This window comes from Prunus dulcis, chromosome 4, assembly GCF_902201215.1.
Source record: "Prunus dulcis chromosome 4, ALMONDv2, whole genome shotgun sequence".
Taxonomy (NCBI): Eukaryota; Viridiplantae; Streptophyta; class Magnoliopsida; order Rosales; family Rosaceae; genus Prunus; species Prunus dulcis.
Window position 1 is genome coordinate 7,059,945 of NC_047653.1, and position 18,734 is coordinate 7,078,678.

The window sequence follows — 18,734 nt, forward strand, 5'->3', positions numbered from 1 at the left end:
CAATGTCTCCATGGGACCATAAAGAGCAGAAAAGAGTCAAAAATGACATGTAAAATTGCTTTGCTTCAATAAAATGAAATGCTATTATAGTTCTGTTTTATTGATTTAAATATGAAAAAAGATAAGCACTCATTGATCCTCCCAAAATGGTGACCTGATCTCTGAGCTCATGTAATAAGGTGATTGTTCCATGCTTGTACACGTTTTTGATGATGTACTGGTTTATGCAACAATGGTCCATTATCATCATCATCAGCGGCGGAATCTTCCCTGCCAGTTGGTCCCTTTTAGCCACATTAATTATTATCTGGATCATTTGACTTCATAATGACCCTCTAAAGTCACCAAAATTCAACTCTCCAAGATGTTTGAACAATAATTTGGTATATATTCTCTCACACCTGTCTAATGGGAGAGGCATTTCCTTGAAAACGTTAGAAAACCACTAGCTAACACCCTTTCGAAAGTCGGGTTTGAGTTTCTAAACCTAAAACCCCATAGAATCAGAGCTCTGATACCATATTAGACAATTATTGATCCCAAAAAACTTAAACTGTTAAAGTTTGAAACTCATTATAGGGAGCATGAAAGTTGTTAGGTTTTTTTTTTTTTGAGTTTGAAGAGGATTGATGGGCACTAAAGAACTAGTCTACTACATGCAAATAGAGCACGAAGTTGATGACAAATTCTGATGGCTGCTTGACTCATTATAATAAGAAAGAAACAAAAACCGATTTGGGTTTGGTGGAGTGTCAATGAAGCAGCACTATGTTGCATGTTCCATGTATTTTGTTTTATTTTCCCTATTTAGATGAATTTTCTTTAGTTCGGCACCGAATCAATTTTATTATGGAAGAAACCAAACAAACAAGAACATGACTTGAAAGAGGATATGGATGAATGAATGGTATTAGCATCACCAGATCTGCCTTTGAATCACCATATCTGTATAAAAGTGGCTTTATATTATATCATCTCTTTAACTTTAACCAAGAAACCAATGGGCTACCTCTTAAGTGCAATATATGGGTCGATATATTTGAGGATATCACCATCGCATGTAGTCTCACACCTAACTAGGTTTAGGTCTCCCATTTCTCTTCCACATGCTACACCTTTAATCCTAAATTACTAAACTAAAGTTTTCGTTTACCAAAATTGACTTAGGATTGACATAACACTAGAAATGACACTATACAATGTACATGCTAAATTAATATCCATCTTTGGAATATTAAGCGTTATCATTGTAACATGGATGTAACAAGATTAATATATTTCTACAATAAAATTCTTCTTTTGCATAAGAAAGCTGTTACTCACATTTCAAAATTCCTGCACCGGATCATTACTCATTCAATAAACATATATCCTTTCAAAATTGACTTAGCATTGACATAACACTAGAAAAGACACTATACAACGTACAACCAAATTAATATCCATATTTGGAGTATTAAGTACTATCTTTGTAACATGGTTGTAACAAGATTAACATGTTTATAAAATAAAATACTTCTTTTGCATAAGGAAACTGTTATTAACATTCCAAAATTCCTACACCGGATCATTTCTTATTCAATCAACATGTTATATATCCCTCAATCAAAATTAGCTAAAACGAAAGTTTGAAATTTTTTAAAATTTATTTATTTGTATCTTCTAACTCTTTGAAAAATTTCTTGAAGTCCGGCCATTGGGTCTCTAGGCAATATAATTTCTTCTCAAACATTTTTTTAAAAGATACCGCAGTTGAAGCACAAAGGAGAATTTGGTGTCCTTCTGGGATGACTTTCTCAGAATTTCAATATCAGTTACAGTTCCATTCTACAATTTTGAGGGATCAAATTTTTATCTTTCTATTTGTTTATTTATTGGAAAACCACTCATTCAATTCAATGAAATAAAAAAACAAAAGCCCAAATAAGGAAAGCCGAAACGGCCCACAAAAAGCATCAAGTTTGATCCAAACCCAAGGAGAACTAAACATGGCCTTTTGTCCTTTTTGTGCAGCAGCACCATCTTATTGGATACTTGGTCTAGAGAAATTTTTTGTGTAGAAAATTTTATTTCTTTGATTTTGGGGAAACCTTTTTAAGATTGGTTTTGAATGAGAGAATGAAAGTGTAAGAATCTAGATAGTAAACTAGAGAGAATGAAGCAGCAATCCAAGGACCCATTCGAAGCGGCGTTTGAGGAGCAAGAAGACTCGCCGCCAGATTCTCCCGCGGCTCCTGATGCCGCACGCACCGCTCCCGACACCCAAGAAGACGATGACCCTCTTCTTCCTCCTCCTGGCTCCAAAGACCCATCTTCCTCAGCCACGCCATTAGCGGCACCGCCACCACCACCACCAACAACAGCAGTAACTACAGCAAGAACAACACCTGCTGCTACTACAGCTGCGCCCTCTACCTCTGCTCGGGCCGTAGTCAAGCACAACAAAGATGATGACGACGACGAAGATGAAGAGAACATGGATGTTGAGCTCGGAAAGTTCTCTGCCACTGGCGACCCTGACAAAATGGCCAAGATGCAGTATGTTCCTTTCTCACTTTTTCTTTAAACCCATTTAATGGCTCAGCTTTTGTTCAAGAAATTAAATGTCTTTTAATTGCTTGGGTAATTGTATTTTTGCATTTCAGTAATGCTTTTGTTTGCTGCATATGAATACAAATATTCCAAGTTGATAGAACAAATTCATGGGGAAGAATGAAGGGATGATAACTAGACTAGACTATGAAGGGCCCAAGTAGGTTCCAATGAAAACTCAGTTTGAAACAATAGAATTTGTAAAGAATGGATGGTTATTAGACTAGATTGTGTTCTTTGCAGTGTTCTAGGTAGGCTTTAAATCAATTTGAATCCTATTTCTTTCTAGGAGTTGTATGCTTTGCTTCCTTGAGAGCTTGTTGTAATCAGCATCTATCATCTGTAATATATTACTAGTCTTCTCCTTTTAAACTCCTAGGTCTGAATAATCTTTCAGGGCTATCTTATCACGATTCTCGGAGGAACAGATGAGTAGGTACGAGTCATTTCGGAGAGCTGGGTTTCAGAAATCCAACATGAAAAGGGTATGCTTCCTAATTATTTCTCCATGTAGAAGGCATTTCTGGATCTGATTAGCTGCATATTGAAATTTGGTTGGCAAAGCACTTTTCTAGAGTTGTCATATTTGCATCAAAACTTGTAGAAAGCAGTCATTTTGGCATTAATATTTGTGTACATTATTTGCATGCAGTTGTTAGGTAGCATCAGTGGAACTCCAAAAATTTCTATGCCTATGACAATTGTAGTGTCAGGGATAGCAAAGATGTTTGTTGGTGAACTGGTTGAAACAGGTATGTTATCTATTTTCATATTTCACTAAATAAAAATGAAAAAATGACATTTTTTTTAGTTAATATTGTTAGATTTTTGTGTCACTGTAGCATTGTGATCCCTTTCGAGTTGCACCCTTTGGACTCTGATATAACAAATAAAAAAAAGGAGTGTATTGCTTGGTCCAGAGAATTTAGTGTAACAGGTACTTAAATGGTTCAACATTTTATGTCTTACCACGAGGCTCTATCTATGTTCTTTTGCAGCCAGAATAGTTATGACAGAGAGGAAAGAATCTGGGCCAATCAGGCCATGCCACATTAGAGAAGCATATAGAAGATTGAAGCTTGAAGGGAAGGTACCAAAGAGATCCATGTCCAGGCTCTTCCGGTAGATGGACCAGATTCATTTTATGTATCTACTTGGACAGGTTATCAACCATAACCTTGTTAGATCACGTGTCTATTTATCTTTTTATTATTCTAGTTTTGCTGTATTCTTGTCCTGTCCTATACCTTTTAGGCAGTCGAATTGAGAACATGTATTTCCAATGGGCTGCTTTAATATTTAACAATTGGAAAGTGAAATTTAGAACTAAATCGTTGTTTTTCTATGGTGAAGAAGCTGAATACTGCTAGGCCAGCTGACCAACTATACTTTAGCAGATAATTCTAAATCTATGAGCTGAAATAGGAAACAAATGGAAAAGGGAGAAACAGACAGATAAATGCTTGTATAATGATGTGTTTTTGTACCTAGAACCAAAAAGCTGGTTGGTTTTGCAACTTAAGAATGTAAAGTTGATCCAGAAACTGTCCTACTCTATGATGTTATGTTGTCAATTACAAAGTCATCTAACTTTCATCAGTAACGTCATTGTTCTTCTTATAAAGTCATTTTTAAGACCCTCCTGTTCCTTTTGAGGGTTAAGACTTAAAACATCATAGGTGGTGTCTGGTGGGATAGGTTGGTTTTCTGAAGGTCACTTGGAAGACTTTGAAACATCATCCCATCATTAAAACATGTCTGATTGTTTTGAGCATTGATTATTGTCTATTTGGAACACTCTGAAATGTCAATCCATGAGCAAAACGTGTCTAATTTGTTTCAGAATTGATGCTAGCCATGAGTCAAACATTATTGTCAATCCTGGCTTCCTGCCTATCAGTGTGATCATGATTCATGACTAGGCTCATGATTTTAAGACCAAAATATCAGATCATGATCCCATTGCTTGGGGTATATATGACAGCTAATGAACTACATTTCTGAACATTTCTGTTGTGCCTTCCTGGAGACAAAAGCATTCCGGAGCTGTCCTTGGTTTATTCCATAAATTGATAGTAGGTTTAGCTGTTTTACCCAATCATACTGAAGATCTGAAGCCCTCACTCATGAATCATTTAGCAATCCCAAAACTTGTCTATTATCTGAGTTCACTTTCTGTTTTGTTTCAAGGCTCCATTTGCTTAGAGATATCCCTTTCACTACACATTGTGGTACCACGTTTCTTTTTATTTGAAGTTGGAGACTATTTGTTGGCAAATTGATTTACACGTGGTTTTAGTTTGTACTACTAGGATGATATAACATCTCCTAAATATAGCTCATGTATCTTGCACAAAACTGTTTTATGAACTCTGAAAAAATTGTTATGTGAAGAAACCTATCAACTTCTTGTTCTACTTCTGTTCTAAATAAATCTTTCTTCTGGTGTTATTTCCAGGCCCGCTGATCTGTAAGTTGGAGTTGGGATGCAGTACATCGTCTACCCATATGCTTAAAGGCCATAGCTATTTCAACCCAAGGAGAGAACCATACTTCGTAAAGTATCTTCGACTTCGATCACGTTAGGAGACATTGAAGGGTTCAAATCACAGCCCTGCAGGCTTGTGCTGCCAGCTCTGTGTTTTATTTTACCCTGTAAAATTGGAATAAACAGAAGACTGCCCCTTGATTGATTGTGACCCAAGATAACTTATGCTTGTTATTTGCCGCCCATGTGCAATTTTTGTCTCAACCAAGCCAAGAATTGCATGTACTTTTCGGACTTTTAGATTCCAACTTATAATGTCAGACTCATATGGATCCTAATATTCAATTGATGATACTTGAATATTTTTCACATTGTGAACGAGTTTATAAAGATATCCAACGGCACTAAGCCCAGCAAAAAAAAAACATGACACTTGGTTTTCTTGGGAGTTATTTCCACAAATAAGATCTCTAGGCTTAGAAAAATTTGGTTGCAAGGCTTCATATAACTATTTTGTTATTCCTGGTCAACAATACAATGTTATGTCAAAAAATTATCACGTGTGTTTTAGCATTATTGGTCGAGAACAGCAAAATAATGTTATTTTCATTTCATGCAAGTGTTTTTTTTTTTTTTTTTTAAATATATATTTTTTTTATATATCAAAGAACTCTGAATTGAAGTGTTTCTCCTAAAGACTTGGCGAAGACAAAAAAAAGAAAATAAAAAAGAAAAGACTGGGTGATTAAAGATGGTTAGCATAATGAGCACATTACAGATGAGCTAGTGACATAGATTTTTGCATTTGTTTTGGTGGTGGACACAGCATTTTGTATTGTGTAACTGTTCTTGACCAGTTTATTAGAAACGGCTCTTCAGATCAAGGTTTAATGAAATTAAAAGGGCCTCCTATAGTGACAAATCTACCCCCTTTGGAAGTTTTTGTTTTTGGTTGAAACCCCTTTGCCAGGTTACTACATATTATAAAATTAAATGGGCCTCCTATAGTGACAAACCTACCCCCTTGGCATGGTTACTACATATTATAATATTAAAGAACTAAGCACTTTAAATCTTAATTTAAAAAACAATTAAAAAAAACAATGGAGGCCATCGAAGATAAAGATATCGCAAATGTAAGTTAGGACAGTTAAACAAGATAGTGTACCAGCCTCATTGTAGCCGAGTTTGAAACCCCTTTTTGTATATTAGATTAGTTTAAAATATCACATTTGTCAAAGAAAAAAAAATGAAAAAAAGGTACATCTTTACTATAGAAAGCCTATAAAACTTGAATTTGGGTGTGAAAAATGAGTGCCCTATAGATCCAATTGGGTTGGTTGAAAACTGAGAAGCCTCAAACCAAAAATGAAAAACTGAGAAGCCCAAAACCAAATAACTTTGTAAGCCCGGAACCTTGAGCCCTGAGTCTCAAGTGACCAAGTCCGAGGCTTCCCCAATGGCTAGCACTACGCTACTAGTACCTACTGGTACAAGTGCAAGTGCTCTTGTTAGCCTCCTCCCCCAGCCAGCAGCTTAACTAGTCCCCCTATATAAATTTATGTTATCGCCCACTTGGGTTCTGCCTGTTTTCCCTGCATCGCAGCTCTCCTCTCTGTCTTCCTGTCTGATCCTTTCAACAGACTTTAGACTTGTCTTCCTCCGCCCCGCTCTCTCTCTCTCTAGCTCCTCAGCTTCTGCTTCGTTTTTCGTGTCATTGTTGATGAACAACCTGACAAACAAAACCCGTTCTTTTCTGATAATAATTTGACTTAGAGATTCTTCATTTCATTTACACACGGAGATGATGTTAATGTTGTGACTTGTGAGCCTGACTGGTGGGATTTTTCAGCGGATGATGATGAGGTCTGCCTGTTGCTCCTTTTCGTTTTCTTGGTTTTTGTTTTGTTTGATGGGTGAGTGGTGTGTCGTCTGTGTGATTCTCGACAAATTACCCTGACTGACTCATTGATTGGTTTGTTGGTTGGTTGATTCTTGGGGATCGGATTTCATCATTTCTTTTTGTTTTTGTAAGCTTAATTTTGTTATCTCTCTTTTGAATAATCGATCGTTTACTGGATGAGATCTTCTCTCTCTCTCCGATTTTTTTACTTGGGTTTATGAAATCAGCCTCTGTTTCCAATCGGATTTGGGTTGGCAAAGCAGAAATGCCTCAGTTGCCATAGAAACAGAGCTCCCTGTTTTGATTCCTCAGATTCAGCTCTTTGCTGTTAGCAGCAGAAAAATGGTCTCTCCTTCGCAACATTCAAACCAGCTCTTTGTTGACCAGTTCCGTTCTCTATTGTGAATGAGATTAGATAATTCCCTGTTAACTTCCTTGCTTCATCTTCAAAAATTTCATCTAAGATCTCGAGCTACGTCCTCTGTTTCAGTAACATAACCATCCAAGCCATTTCCTGGTTTGGTGATAGAAAATTAACATTTCAAAGAGCTATTTGATAGAAATTTGGGGTACTGGGTTATGAATAGTTCATGTAATGGCTACTAATTGACATTGAATTGCTGTTCGATGTTATGAATTTAGCTGCATAAATAGATTTGCATTTGGATTTCGCTAATGGGTTGCTGTTGAATTGTGTTTTACAGGTACCAGAGAGTGAGCCCAGATTGTGTCCCTTTGAGCAATGGCAAGAAGCCAGCCATGAGAGCCATATCCAAAGAAGATGGGTTGACAGAGACTCTCACAACCAGCACAGTTTCAACTTTAGAACCCACAAAACCATTCAGATTCCGATCCCAACCCACAACCCAAGACCCGACACAATCCCAATTCGAAGCCCGACCCACTTCACCCAACTCCGACAACCACCACCGGAGCCCGACCCAGCGGCAGGACAAGAGCCCCAGCCGGACCCCAAGCCCCAGCCGCGGGGCCGGCGATGTGTTGTTGCAGTGGGGCCACAAGAAGCGGTCGAGAGTCTCAAGAACTGAGATCCGAGCAGCGACCGATGAGTCTTCTTCCTCAGCTCAAGCAAGGCAAGCTGGTGTGAAGCTGCAGAGGAGAGACAAGTCTATGCCGCCGCCGCCTCCTCCTCCGCCCCTTTCTTCCTCCTCCGCAACGTCGTCGTTTTCCAATGGCAGACTTAGAAAGGAAGCGTCCGCGTTGCTTCCTAGCAGGTACCATATACCTACATCCCAACCTCTTTCATTATTTTGTTTTTATTTTATTTTTTTCCTACGGAATATTGTAATTTTATTGCTGAAGATCAATTGGTAGATTTTTTTTTTGCCAAAAGATCAATTGGTAGATTGGTTTTTTTTTTTTTTTCAAAAATATTTAAAGTCCTTTTCCTCCAATTACGGTGGGCTTTACTTTTTGGGTCATCGTCTTTAGTACGATTGGTTGAATCTGGCTTCATTCTCTGAGTCTCCCCATGCCCTATTTCCCCAATATATGTTATGAATTTATTGTGGATTTTTTTCCAATTTCGGTCTGAAGGCCGAGGTTTTGTTTTGTTCTGTGTGGGAAACTGTTGAATCTTTGGATCAAGATCTAATTTACAAAAAGCCATGTTCTTTTTGGTACAACAAACCCATGTTCTTGTTTAGCTGCTCGCTGCTGTTCAATCCAAGTTGAAAGATCACTTTTTTATTTATAATTTTTCATCTAGTTTACCTTTTTACCCCTTGATATAGCATGCAATTTCATTAATCATCTCGCTCTCTCTCACATGAGTCTCAGTCTCAGCTTTATCTCTCCTGGTCTCATTTAGTGGGTATCAAAAGACCAAGAGTTTCAACTTCAAATGCGCTGTTTTGCTTCCTGTGGGTTTGCACTTTTGGCGGTAGGTTAGAATAATCTTGTTCATAAATCCCCCCTGCTACCCTTTTGTCCTCTTCTTCAAAAGACAGAAAAACACAATCTCATATCTTTGAAAATCATCTACCCCATTTCCCTTTTCTTTTTTTTTTCTTTTTCCTTTTTTATTATTGGAATTTGTAGTATTTAGATTAGATTTTCTTGGAGATAGTGAGAGTATTTTAGTAAATTAAGGATGCATAAATAGTAAGGTTCATATGCTTTTCTTCATTTAAGTGAGTATTAAATTCTGTCTTTTTTTGTTGCCTTTTCCCTCTGATTTATCTATCTGCCCTCCTGGGAAGTGTAGAAGCTCCAAAGTCCCCACCTTTTTTTTTTCCTGCATCCAATACCAAACACCACCTTCATCCATCTTCTGCTCACCCATTTATTGCACCTCCTCTTTGGCCATGACCAGGAATTTAGAAGATCGATCTGCTGTGGTTAATGGGTCCCCATCAAGAAACCCAACTGGCGGCAGCAACAGCCGAGCTGTTTCTAGATCTACGGCTGGGAAAAGATCTCCTCCTCCTGAGAAAAATGACAGAAAGCTGCCTCCTTGCTCAGGCAGGTCATCAGCCAAAGATGACAAGCTAAATGGACCCTCTGTGCAAGTTGATCGTCAGCACCATGCTGATTCTGCTTCATTGCAATCGGACCAATTAGCTGCCACTGCTAATGGTGCTGCACCAGTTGCAGCAGCAGATAAGGTCAACTATGAAGTGGTTGAGTGGCCTAGAATTTATATTGCCCTGTCAAGAAAAGAGAAGGAAGATGATTTCCTTGCAATGAAAGGCACAAAGCTCCCCCAGAGACCCAAGAAAAGGGCCAAAAACATTGACAGAACCCTCCAGGTATAATAAATATACAATTATTTTTCAATTTTATTCGCATTCATATATAATTTTTAATTTCTGGGCATTAACTGGAAACGACTTTTATTCATTTATTTTTTTGTGGGTTGTTGTGGTTTTGGTTTTGGCAGTATTGTTTTCCAGGGATGTGGCTGTCTGATTTGACAAGGAATCGCTATGAGGTCAGGGAGAAGAAATGTGTGAAGAAGGTAATTTGCTGCACTGCTCATTCCTGCCAAATAAAATTTCCTTTCTGGTGCCAAATTTTCTGAAAAATATGAATTGTCCCTAGTACTCTTTTGCTTAGAGGGAATAATTGGGTGTTTAAAGTGGAGAATAATAATAATTATGATGGTGAAAAGTGAAAAACAAAATTAATTATGATGGAGAATAAGTCATATAGATTATTACATAATTAATTAGTTAAATAATTTTGTTGTCCACTAATTAATTTGTGTTGATTATGGGTGGCTTGCGTATGCAGCAAAAGCGAAGGGGACTCAAGGGAATGGAGAGCGTGGACAGCGATTCCGAGTAGTACTAGTATTTTATTCCCCCACAATGTAAAACTTATTCAAAAAAAAAAAAAATGATGAAAACAAAAAATTTGAGAGAGTGAGAGAGAGAGAGCCCTCTCCATCCAAAGTCAGTGGGACCCTTTTGATAGTCCACCTGCTCTTGCCTTGTAGGACACACACCGTGTCTTTGCTGTCGTTTTGATGATGCGATCTGTCGTTTTGAGGAGCAGAGGCAAAGCGGCTGAGATGTTGTTCTTGGGCTCAGGGGTGGTGGTGGGGGTTTTGTTTTTGGGATTTGGGGCATTTTGTTGGGTCACGGACTGAGAGGTGTACAGTACAGACGACTTTAAAGAGCCTCATGACTTGGTCTGTGGACCCCAACTCTGCTTGCCTTTGATAAAAAATAACTAGAATTTTATTTTATTTTTCTTTTCAATGTTGTTGATTTTTAATTAATTAATTTTAAATTTGTTGGGTTTCTGTCATTGATTAATTTCGCCATCTTTTTGCTATTTTTCATGCTAATCTCGTGTACAAAGCTGCTTCGTATGCAGTTTTCCTCCCATCAATGACAAAAGCTGTTTCACTTTTCCATTTTTTATTATAAAGAAATATTAATTAACATTTCTTTCTTTTAATTGGATTTGGGCTCACAAATAGCTAACCAACTACATGGCCTTGTAAATAAAATCATTGATCAAACTAACTAACGGCTAATCAATTTGATTCAATGATAAGAAAATAGACCCATATCTAAGAGTCTTAACTCCCTCATAAGGACCTATACTATACACCCTCACTCTATAATTCTACCATTAGAAAGAGGCTAATCTTACTAATGTGTAAAATTCAATGAAACATTAGTGGTGGTGGGTGTACATAAATTCCACCACTAACCTTTGAAAAATGGTCAACAAAAGTCAACGAAAATGAGAGGGCTTTGAATTCCAACACCATCAATTTCAATACTCATTATTAACATTACGCGTTGTTTCTAGCCTCCGATAAATTCATTTGTATTTGTATTGTATGCATCAAATTAATAAAACTCTGCATAATGGTAATGGATAGGTGCAATGCTAACTTATTCAACCCCACTTATCTCCTCAATATTGCTCACTATTTGCTCCTTTTCTCTTTGGCCTCTTCATGTCTACACCTTACTGAGCTTCGTTTGGTTGATGGATGCCTCCGGGAAGAGATGCAAGCACTTCTTAGATTTAAACAACATCTTACCGATCCCTCCGGTAGGCTCTCTTCTTGGGTTGGCCATAATTGCTGCCACTGGAAAGGAGTTTCATGCGACAACCGCAGTCGTCGTGTTAGAAAGATTGACCTCCGTAACACATTTGAAGATCGCTTGTTTGATGATTACGCTGATGATTATGGTGAAGAGTGGGACGAGGCAGCTTATGAAGAGTCTTGCTTGGGAGGTAAGATAACTTCATCTTTGCTCAGCTTCAAGCATTTAAGCTACCTAGACCTGAGTGACAATAACTTGCCAGGGATTAGCCTTCTTTGCCAACTTCAAAGTTTGAGATATCTCAACATCTCATTTGCATCATCTGATGGAGTGATTCACAATTGTTTTTTCAATCTTACCAACCTCAAAAAACTTGATCTAAGTGGCATTTCTTTCAGTGGTCATTTTCCAAGCGAACTCGCAGGCCTCGAATCTTTGGAACACCTTGATTTGTCTCATAATTATCTGAAAGGTAAAATTCCCAAACTCATTGGAAACTTTTGCAATCTAAAGTTCTTAAGTCTCGAGGACAACACATTAGATGGGGGGATTCAAGAGCTTTTGAGTGGTTTCTCAAATTGTACCAATAATAGACTAGAGTCACTAGATTTGTCTATTAATGAGTTTGTAACAGAATTACCTGCCTCCTTAGGAGTGCTAACAAAATTGCAGCATCTTCACCTTGAAGGCAACTCATTTTGGGGATCAATACCAACTTCTGTTGGAAACTTGTCATCCTTGAAAACTCTAAACCTTCGAGGTAACAACATGAATGGGGCCATTCCTGAAAGTTTTGGGCAACTTTCTGAGCTAGTTGACCTGGGTTTGTCTCAGAATTCATGGAAAGGCATTGTAACAGAAACACATTTGATGAATCTCACTAGATTGCGACATCTCGATGTGTCCACAGACCAACCTATGTCACTAATTTTCAGTGTGGCTTATGAATGGGTTCCTCCTTTCAAGCTCTACACAATTGACATTACCAATTGTAGTGTTGGTCCTGCTTTTTCTGTATGGCTTCAATGGCAGACCGAACTATCTGATGTCACCCTTCACAACACTGGAGTCTCAGAATCTATACCAGAAGAATGGTTCTTGAAGTTATCTTCCAAACTCCAACATATGGATTTATCTTACAACCAAATCCATGGAAGGCTTCCATTTCAATTCAAATGTCCAAATTTATATCATATAGATTTGAGTCACAATCATTTTGCAGGTCCACTCCCACTTTTATCTTCTAATGCCTCTATCCTCGATTTTTAAAGCAATTTATTTTCAAGGCCTATTCCCTTAGATTTTGGACGACTGATGCCCAAATTGGAAATTTTGTATCTTTCTGAGAATCATTTGAATGGTGCTATTCCAGCCTCTCTTTGCAACATGCAAAACTTGTCAATGCTCTCCCTATGGAGGAACCAGTTAAGTGGAGACTTCCCTCAAGCATGGAGTCTGTGGCACAATATAAGGGTAGTACATGTGGCAGGCAATAATCTCTCTGGCAATATTCCAAGTTCAATGGGTGTCCCAAGTTCTCTTATCATATTGAAGACGAACAACAACAATTTTGGCTGCAAAATTCCTTCCGGTTTGAAAAATTCAACATCTTTGTGCAGTATTGATCTTGGAGACAACAAATTTACTGGAAGTGTTCCTTGGTGGATTGGATCAAACTTGTCCATGTTGTCTACCCTACGATTGCGATCCAACGTGTTAAGTGGACATATCCCCCACCAGTTGTGCTATCTTCCCTACCTTCACATCCTAGACCTTGGTGATAACAACTTTTCAGGGACAATTCCCAAGTGTTTGAAGAATTTGACTGCTCTGACCGTTTTTCCATACAATAATTATACCATGCCTACATATTATGATGTTCAAACCTCAGTTGTGTCGAAAGGAAGTGAACTCGTTTATTACAGGACGGCTTTGGAATGGGTATATAGCATTGATCTTTCATCAAATAATTTAGAAGGTGAAATCCCTGAAGAAATAACCAGCCTCATGTCATTAGGGACCTTGAACTTGTCAAGAAATCAATTAAGGGGAAGAATTCCCCAAAAGATTATAAATTTACGATGGTTGGAAACTCTTGACCTCTCACACAATCACCTTTGTGGACAAATTCCTCAGAGTTTCTCCTCATTGACATTCTTGTCTCACGTGAACTTGTCTTATAACAACTTGACTGGAAGAATTCCTTTGGGCAACCAACTCCAGACGCTCGATGACTCATCCATTTATGGGGGCAATCCATCACTCTGCGGCCTTCCTCTTTTAACCAAGTGTCCGGGAGACGACACACCTAATAGACTACCTTTTCCTTCTAGTGGGGCAGGAGAAAACAAAAATGAAGGTGATGAAGGAATGCTTTGGTTCTGAGTCAGCATCATGCTCGGCTTCATTGTAGGCTTCTGGGGTGTTTGTGGCACATTACTCATAAAGAAGTCATGGAGATATGCCTATTTTCGATTCTTTGATAACATCAAACATAAGGTAGCGTTAGCAATTGCATTGAAAGTTAGTCATTTGCAAAACAAATTTTGATTGGGAAAAAAGCATTTCATTGAAGCTTAAACACTTTGAGAAATTTGGTGAATTCATATAGTTGTATTCGTGATGCTGCTTTCTTCTATATATCTTGTAATATGTAATAAATATGTCATCTGCTAAAAGACTCTGCTTGCATGTTCTGTAAACATTTTTATTTTCTGCTTGGATTTTGTACTTGATCAGTAGACTTGCAAACTTTATAAGTTGAGGTTTATACTTTACCCTAGGTCCAAGGTTCGAACTCCGCTCCCCTAACTATGGTTCGTCAAACAAAAAAAAGAAGAAGGAAATTCAGAGAGTAGCATTCCTTTACAAATCAATCATTTTTAAGTAGTGCAAGACTTAGCAATTATTGTTTTCAAAACACTATCGCAGATGCAAGTTCAGGTAACCTTTCTTCATTTCTACATTTCTACACAGGTGCAACTCTATTGGCAAAGACACTGTCGCCCGAACACATTGGCACATTTGCAACCATGAATAACACACAAATTTCTTTCACTGGTTTTCAAGATCATGCCAATCACCATTAATTAATTTTTATGACCTTGAACACGACTTATAAATTTATTAGTATTGAGTCCTGGCCCCTTGTCTCTCTCAATAGTCACCCACTAATGGCTTTGTTAATCCACATATCAAAGACTTGATCCCAAAACTTTGCAGGGTTCAGTCTTATTTATGCCAATAATTAATTTACCAATCTAGCAAACAAACTTGTAAAATGGGTTGAGGACTTCGAATATGGACATCCTTGTTTCAATATTGATAGCTTCTTATAAATTTACTTATGCTCAGAAGCCATATGCAACAAATTAGGAAAGCTTTGCATAAAAATGGGTAACTTCAACCCTGCATATCACCTCAACAAATTAGGTCTTTCAATCCTTTCCCTGAGGAGCAATCAGTTGCATGGAGAATTCCCTCAAGCATGGAGTGCGTGTAGCAGAACGTATGTTGTTGATGTTGCCAACAACAGTCTTTCTGGTAATATTGTGAGATCCCACATCGACCAAACGGAGAGGGGGTGATGTGCCTTATATGGCACACCTCGCATCAATATAGTGGGAGGCCTTTTGGGAGCTCACTGGCTTCGGGTTCGTAGGAACTCCGAAGTTAAGCGAGTTGGAGGCTGGAGCAATCCCAGGATGGGTGACCACCCTGGGAAGTTGCTTCGTGAGCTCCCAGAAACAAAACCGTGCGGGCTGGTGAGAATGTAGCTAGGCCCAAAGCGGACAATATCCTGCTACGGCGGAGCCGGTCCGGGGTGTGACAGTTTGGTATCAGAGCCACTCTGCCGTGTGGTGCGAGTGTGCCGACGAGGACGTCGGATCCCTTAAGGGGGGTGGATTGTGAGATCCCACATCGACCAACGGAGAGGGGGTGATGTGCCTTATATGGCACACCTCGCATCCTCATAGCGTGAGGCCTTCTGGGAGCTCACTGGCTTCGGGTTCGTAGGAACTCCGAAGTTAAGCGAGTTGGAGGCTAGAGCAATCCCAGGATGGGTGACCAACCTGGGAAGTTGCTCTGTGAGCTCCCAGGAACAAATCCGTGAGGGGGGGCGTCGGCCCAGCCCAGAGCGGACAATATCATGCTTGGTAGAGTTTGGGTAGTCCGCTGCGCCACTCTGACCTTGGTGAGGCCTTTTGGGAGCTCACTGGCTTCGGGTTCGTAGGAACTCCGAAGTTAAGCGAGTTGAAGGCTGGAGCAATCCCAGGATGGGTGACCACCCTGGGAAGTTGCTTCGTGAGCTCCCAGAAACAAAACCGCGCGGGCTGGTGAGAATGTAGCCAGGCCCAAAGCGGACAATATCCTGCTACGGCGGAGCCGGTCCGGGGTGTGTCAATTTGGTATCAGAGCCACTCTGCCGTGTGGTGCTAGTGTGCCGACGAGGACGTCGGATCCCTTAAGGGGGGTGGATTGTGAGATCCCACATCGACCAAACGGAGAGGGGGTGTTGTGCCTTATATGGCACACCTCGCATCCTCATAGCGTGAGGCCTTCTGGGAGCTCACTGGCTTTGGGTTAGTAGGAACTCCAAAGTTAAACGAGTTGGAGGCTAGAGCAATCCCAGGATGGGTGACCACCCTGGGAAGTTGCTCTGTGAGCTCCCAGGAACAAATCCGTGAAGGGGGCGTCGGCCCAGCCCAGAGCGGACAATATCTTGCTAGGTGGAGTTGGGCCAGTCCGCTGCGCCACTCTGACTTAGAGGAGGCCTCTTGGGAGCTCACTGGCTTCGGGTTCGTAGGAACTCCGAAGTTAAGCGAGTTGGAGGCTGGAGCAATCCCAGGATGGGTGACCACCCTGGGAAGTTGCTTCGTGAGCTCCCAGAAACAAAACCGTGCGCTAGTGAGAATGTAGCCAGGCCCAAAGCGGACAATATCGCGCTACGGCGGAGCCGGTCCGGGGTGTGACAAATATCCCCAGTTCAACGGGTGTCCCAAGTTCTCTTCTTATATAAAAGATGAAGGACAACAATTTTCGAGGCGAAATTCCTTCTTCCTTGAAAAATTCTTCTTTTGTGATGGGCATTTATCTTGGAGGCAACCAACTCACTGGAAATGTACCTTCATGGATAGATTCAAACATGCCCCAGTTGTCAATGCTACGATTGCGATCCAACTCTTTTAAGTGGACATATCCTCGTCAGTTGTGCTATCTTCCCTCCCTTCATATCCTAGACCCTGGCCACAACAACTTTTCAGGGACAATTCCAGACCTTGGCACTTTAAACTTTTAGACCTTGGCCTCATTGGATTTCATCTCTAACCTTCTTGTCTCATTTAAATTTATCTTATAACAATTTGAATGGAAGAATTCCTTCGGGCAGCCAACTCCAAGTGCTCGAGAATGATTGGTCCGTTTACAAAGGCAATCCGTCATTGTGTGGGGTTCCTCTTACAACTAAGTGCCTGGGAGATGACAGCATTACTCCTAATAAGGATCCAGAAGACAAGAATGAAGATGATGAAGATGATAAAGGAGTCGTTTGGTTCTACGCGAGCTTGGGACTTGGCTTCATTGTTGGCTGCTGGGGTGTTTGTGGAACACTAGTCCTAAAGAAATCATGGAGGTATGCCTATTTTCGAATCTTTGACGGAATAAAAGATAAAGTGGCATTAGCAAGTGCATTCAAAGTGGCTCGTTTGCAAAGGAAATCTTGATAATTGGAGAAGAAAAGATAGGTTAGTTTGTTTAGTTTGGAGGTGTTGCAGGCTCTGCATTTGGGCCTTGTTGGACAGTTTGTTCCTCATTTGGTTTTGTTGTATCGAACAAGTGTTTGTTGTAAGCTGTTGGTGTGCTTTCGATTTTAGCTACTGATCATGATAAAATTATAAATAATAATAAGTTAATAAATATAAAATCAGCAAACCCTTAATTTTATCCATTAATACAATAATGACAATGCATGGAATACGAAGAGATGATGAAGAAACCGTTTGGGAATAGGAGAATCAAGCTCTAAGCCTTTCAAAAACTTAGTTAGAATGTAAAATACAAATTTCATACGAAGCCTAAACATGCAAACGTACCCGAGGAATACGAATATATGGTAATACACTATAGGTAGTAAAATAATCCACGAATCCTCCCAACATTACTCCTAAAGAAATCAAGGAGGTGTGCCTATTTTCAATTTTTCGACGACATCAAAGATAAGATGTCATTAACAATTGCATTGAAATTGGCTCATTTGATAAACGATGTTTTGATTGGAAAAGAAAAGGCTAGTTTTGAGGTGTTTGAAGCTCTGCATTTGGGCTTCTGCTTGCTTTTGTTGTTTGGTTCTGGCACCTAAGAGACCCTGTTTCTTTGCTTTGTTTCACGATCAGCCTGGTTTCTCTTAGGCAATTCCAGAAGAGTGGTTCTTGAAGGTATCTTTGCAACTCATTTGTCTTTCAATCAAATTAGTGGGAGGCTTCCACTCCGATTAAAATGTCCAAATTTATATCACATTGATTTGAGTCATAATCAATTTGAAGTTCCACTTCCAGTCTTGTCAGCTGTTAAATTTAATGAACACTTGTCCCGAAGAACGTAAAAAAATCTAGAAAAAAGTAGAAACTTCAAGAAATATCCACCAACTTTGACAAAGTCAAGTTTTAAGACATAATTGTTGTAGGCATTCCAGAAAAGTCCTAACAAAAATCTTGTAAACTAGTGGCTGTGAGAAGAAAGCCAAGTCCACCGACTTGGACAATGGCGGCAGCCTATATCTATAAATAGGTGTTGCCTCTTGTATAAGTGAAAGGCCAATAAGCCAGAAAATAGGAAAGAGGCCATAAAGCCTAGTAAACAGTTTCTAGTTGTTGAAGGCCAATAAGCCTATTGCTCTATAAAGCCCATCTATCGTTGAATTGTTATGAAATAACCTGAGATATGTGGTAGATTTTGAGCTGAACGTAAAGTAGACGAGACACAGTATTTAACGAGGTTCGGCTATGCCTACGTCCTCGGAGAGCAGCAGCAGCAACCTTTTCACTAAAATAATAGAGCTACAATAGTGTTTACAATATGTGTGGCTCACTGAATTTTCTCTCTGCTCCCTTACCCTCTTCTTTCCTCTTCTCCTTTCCTTTTCTTCTTCTCTCTCTTCCTTTCCTTTTCCTCTTCTCTTTCTTCCTTTCCTTTTCTTCTTCTCTTTCTTCCTTTCCTTTTC

General features: G+C 39.5%; 4 protein-coding genes across 5 annotated transcripts; all 4 read left to right on the forward strand.

The window, feature by feature from the left end:
- Window positions 1–2,016: 2,016 nt before the first annotated feature.
- LOC117624888 (transcription initiation factor TFIID subunit 11) lies at window positions 2,017–5,442 on the forward strand. Its single transcript, XM_034356389.1, has 5 exons — window positions 2,017–2,538; window positions 2,990–3,077; window positions 3,245–3,344; window positions 3,591–3,754; window positions 5,051–5,442. The coding sequence occupies exons 1-4, from the start codon at window positions 2,156–2,158 to the stop codon at window positions 3,716–3,718; spliced, it is 699 nt and encodes a 232-aa protein (XP_034212280.1). The 5' UTR covers window positions 2,017–2,155; the 3' UTR covers window positions 3,719–3,754; window positions 5,051–5,442.
- Window positions 5,443–6,586: 1,144 nt separating this feature from the next.
- Window positions 6,587–10,757, forward strand: LOC117625996 (espin). 2 transcript variants are annotated; one of them, XM_034357608.1, is made up of 5 exons: window positions 6,587–6,996; window positions 7,688–8,218; window positions 9,319–9,754; window positions 9,886–9,963; window positions 10,239–10,757. In XM_034357608.1, exons 2-5 carry the CDS (start codon window positions 7,743–7,745, stop codon window positions 10,290–10,292), a joined length of 1,044 nt encoding a protein of 347 aa, XP_034213499.1. In that variant the 5' UTR covers window positions 6,587–6,996; window positions 7,688–7,742; the 3' UTR covers window positions 10,293–10,757. The 2 variants fall into 2 exon arrangements, with proteins under 2 accessions (XP_034213499.1, XP_034213498.1); XM_034357607.1 differs by having other exon boundaries at window positions 6,587–6,946.
- Window positions 10,758–11,335: 578 nt separating this feature from the next.
- On the forward strand, window positions 11,336–13,900 carry LOC117625207 (LRR receptor-like serine/threonine-protein kinase GSO1). Its single transcript, XM_034356814.1, has 3 exons — window positions 11,336–12,609; window positions 12,888–13,004; window positions 13,135–13,900. Exons 1-3 carry the CDS (start codon window positions 11,336–11,338, stop codon window positions 13,898–13,900), a joined length of 2,157 nt encoding a protein of 718 aa, XP_034212705.1.
- Window positions 13,901–14,907: 1,007 nt separating this feature from the next.
- Window positions 14,908–17,238, forward strand: LOC117625208 (receptor-like protein EIX2). The gene is made up of 2 exons (XM_034356815.1): window positions 14,908–15,023; window positions 16,890–17,238. Exons 1-2 carry the CDS (start codon window positions 14,908–14,910, stop codon window positions 17,236–17,238), a joined length of 465 nt encoding a protein of 154 aa, XP_034212706.1.
- The last annotated feature ends 1,496 nt before the right edge of the window (window positions 17,239–18,734 follow it).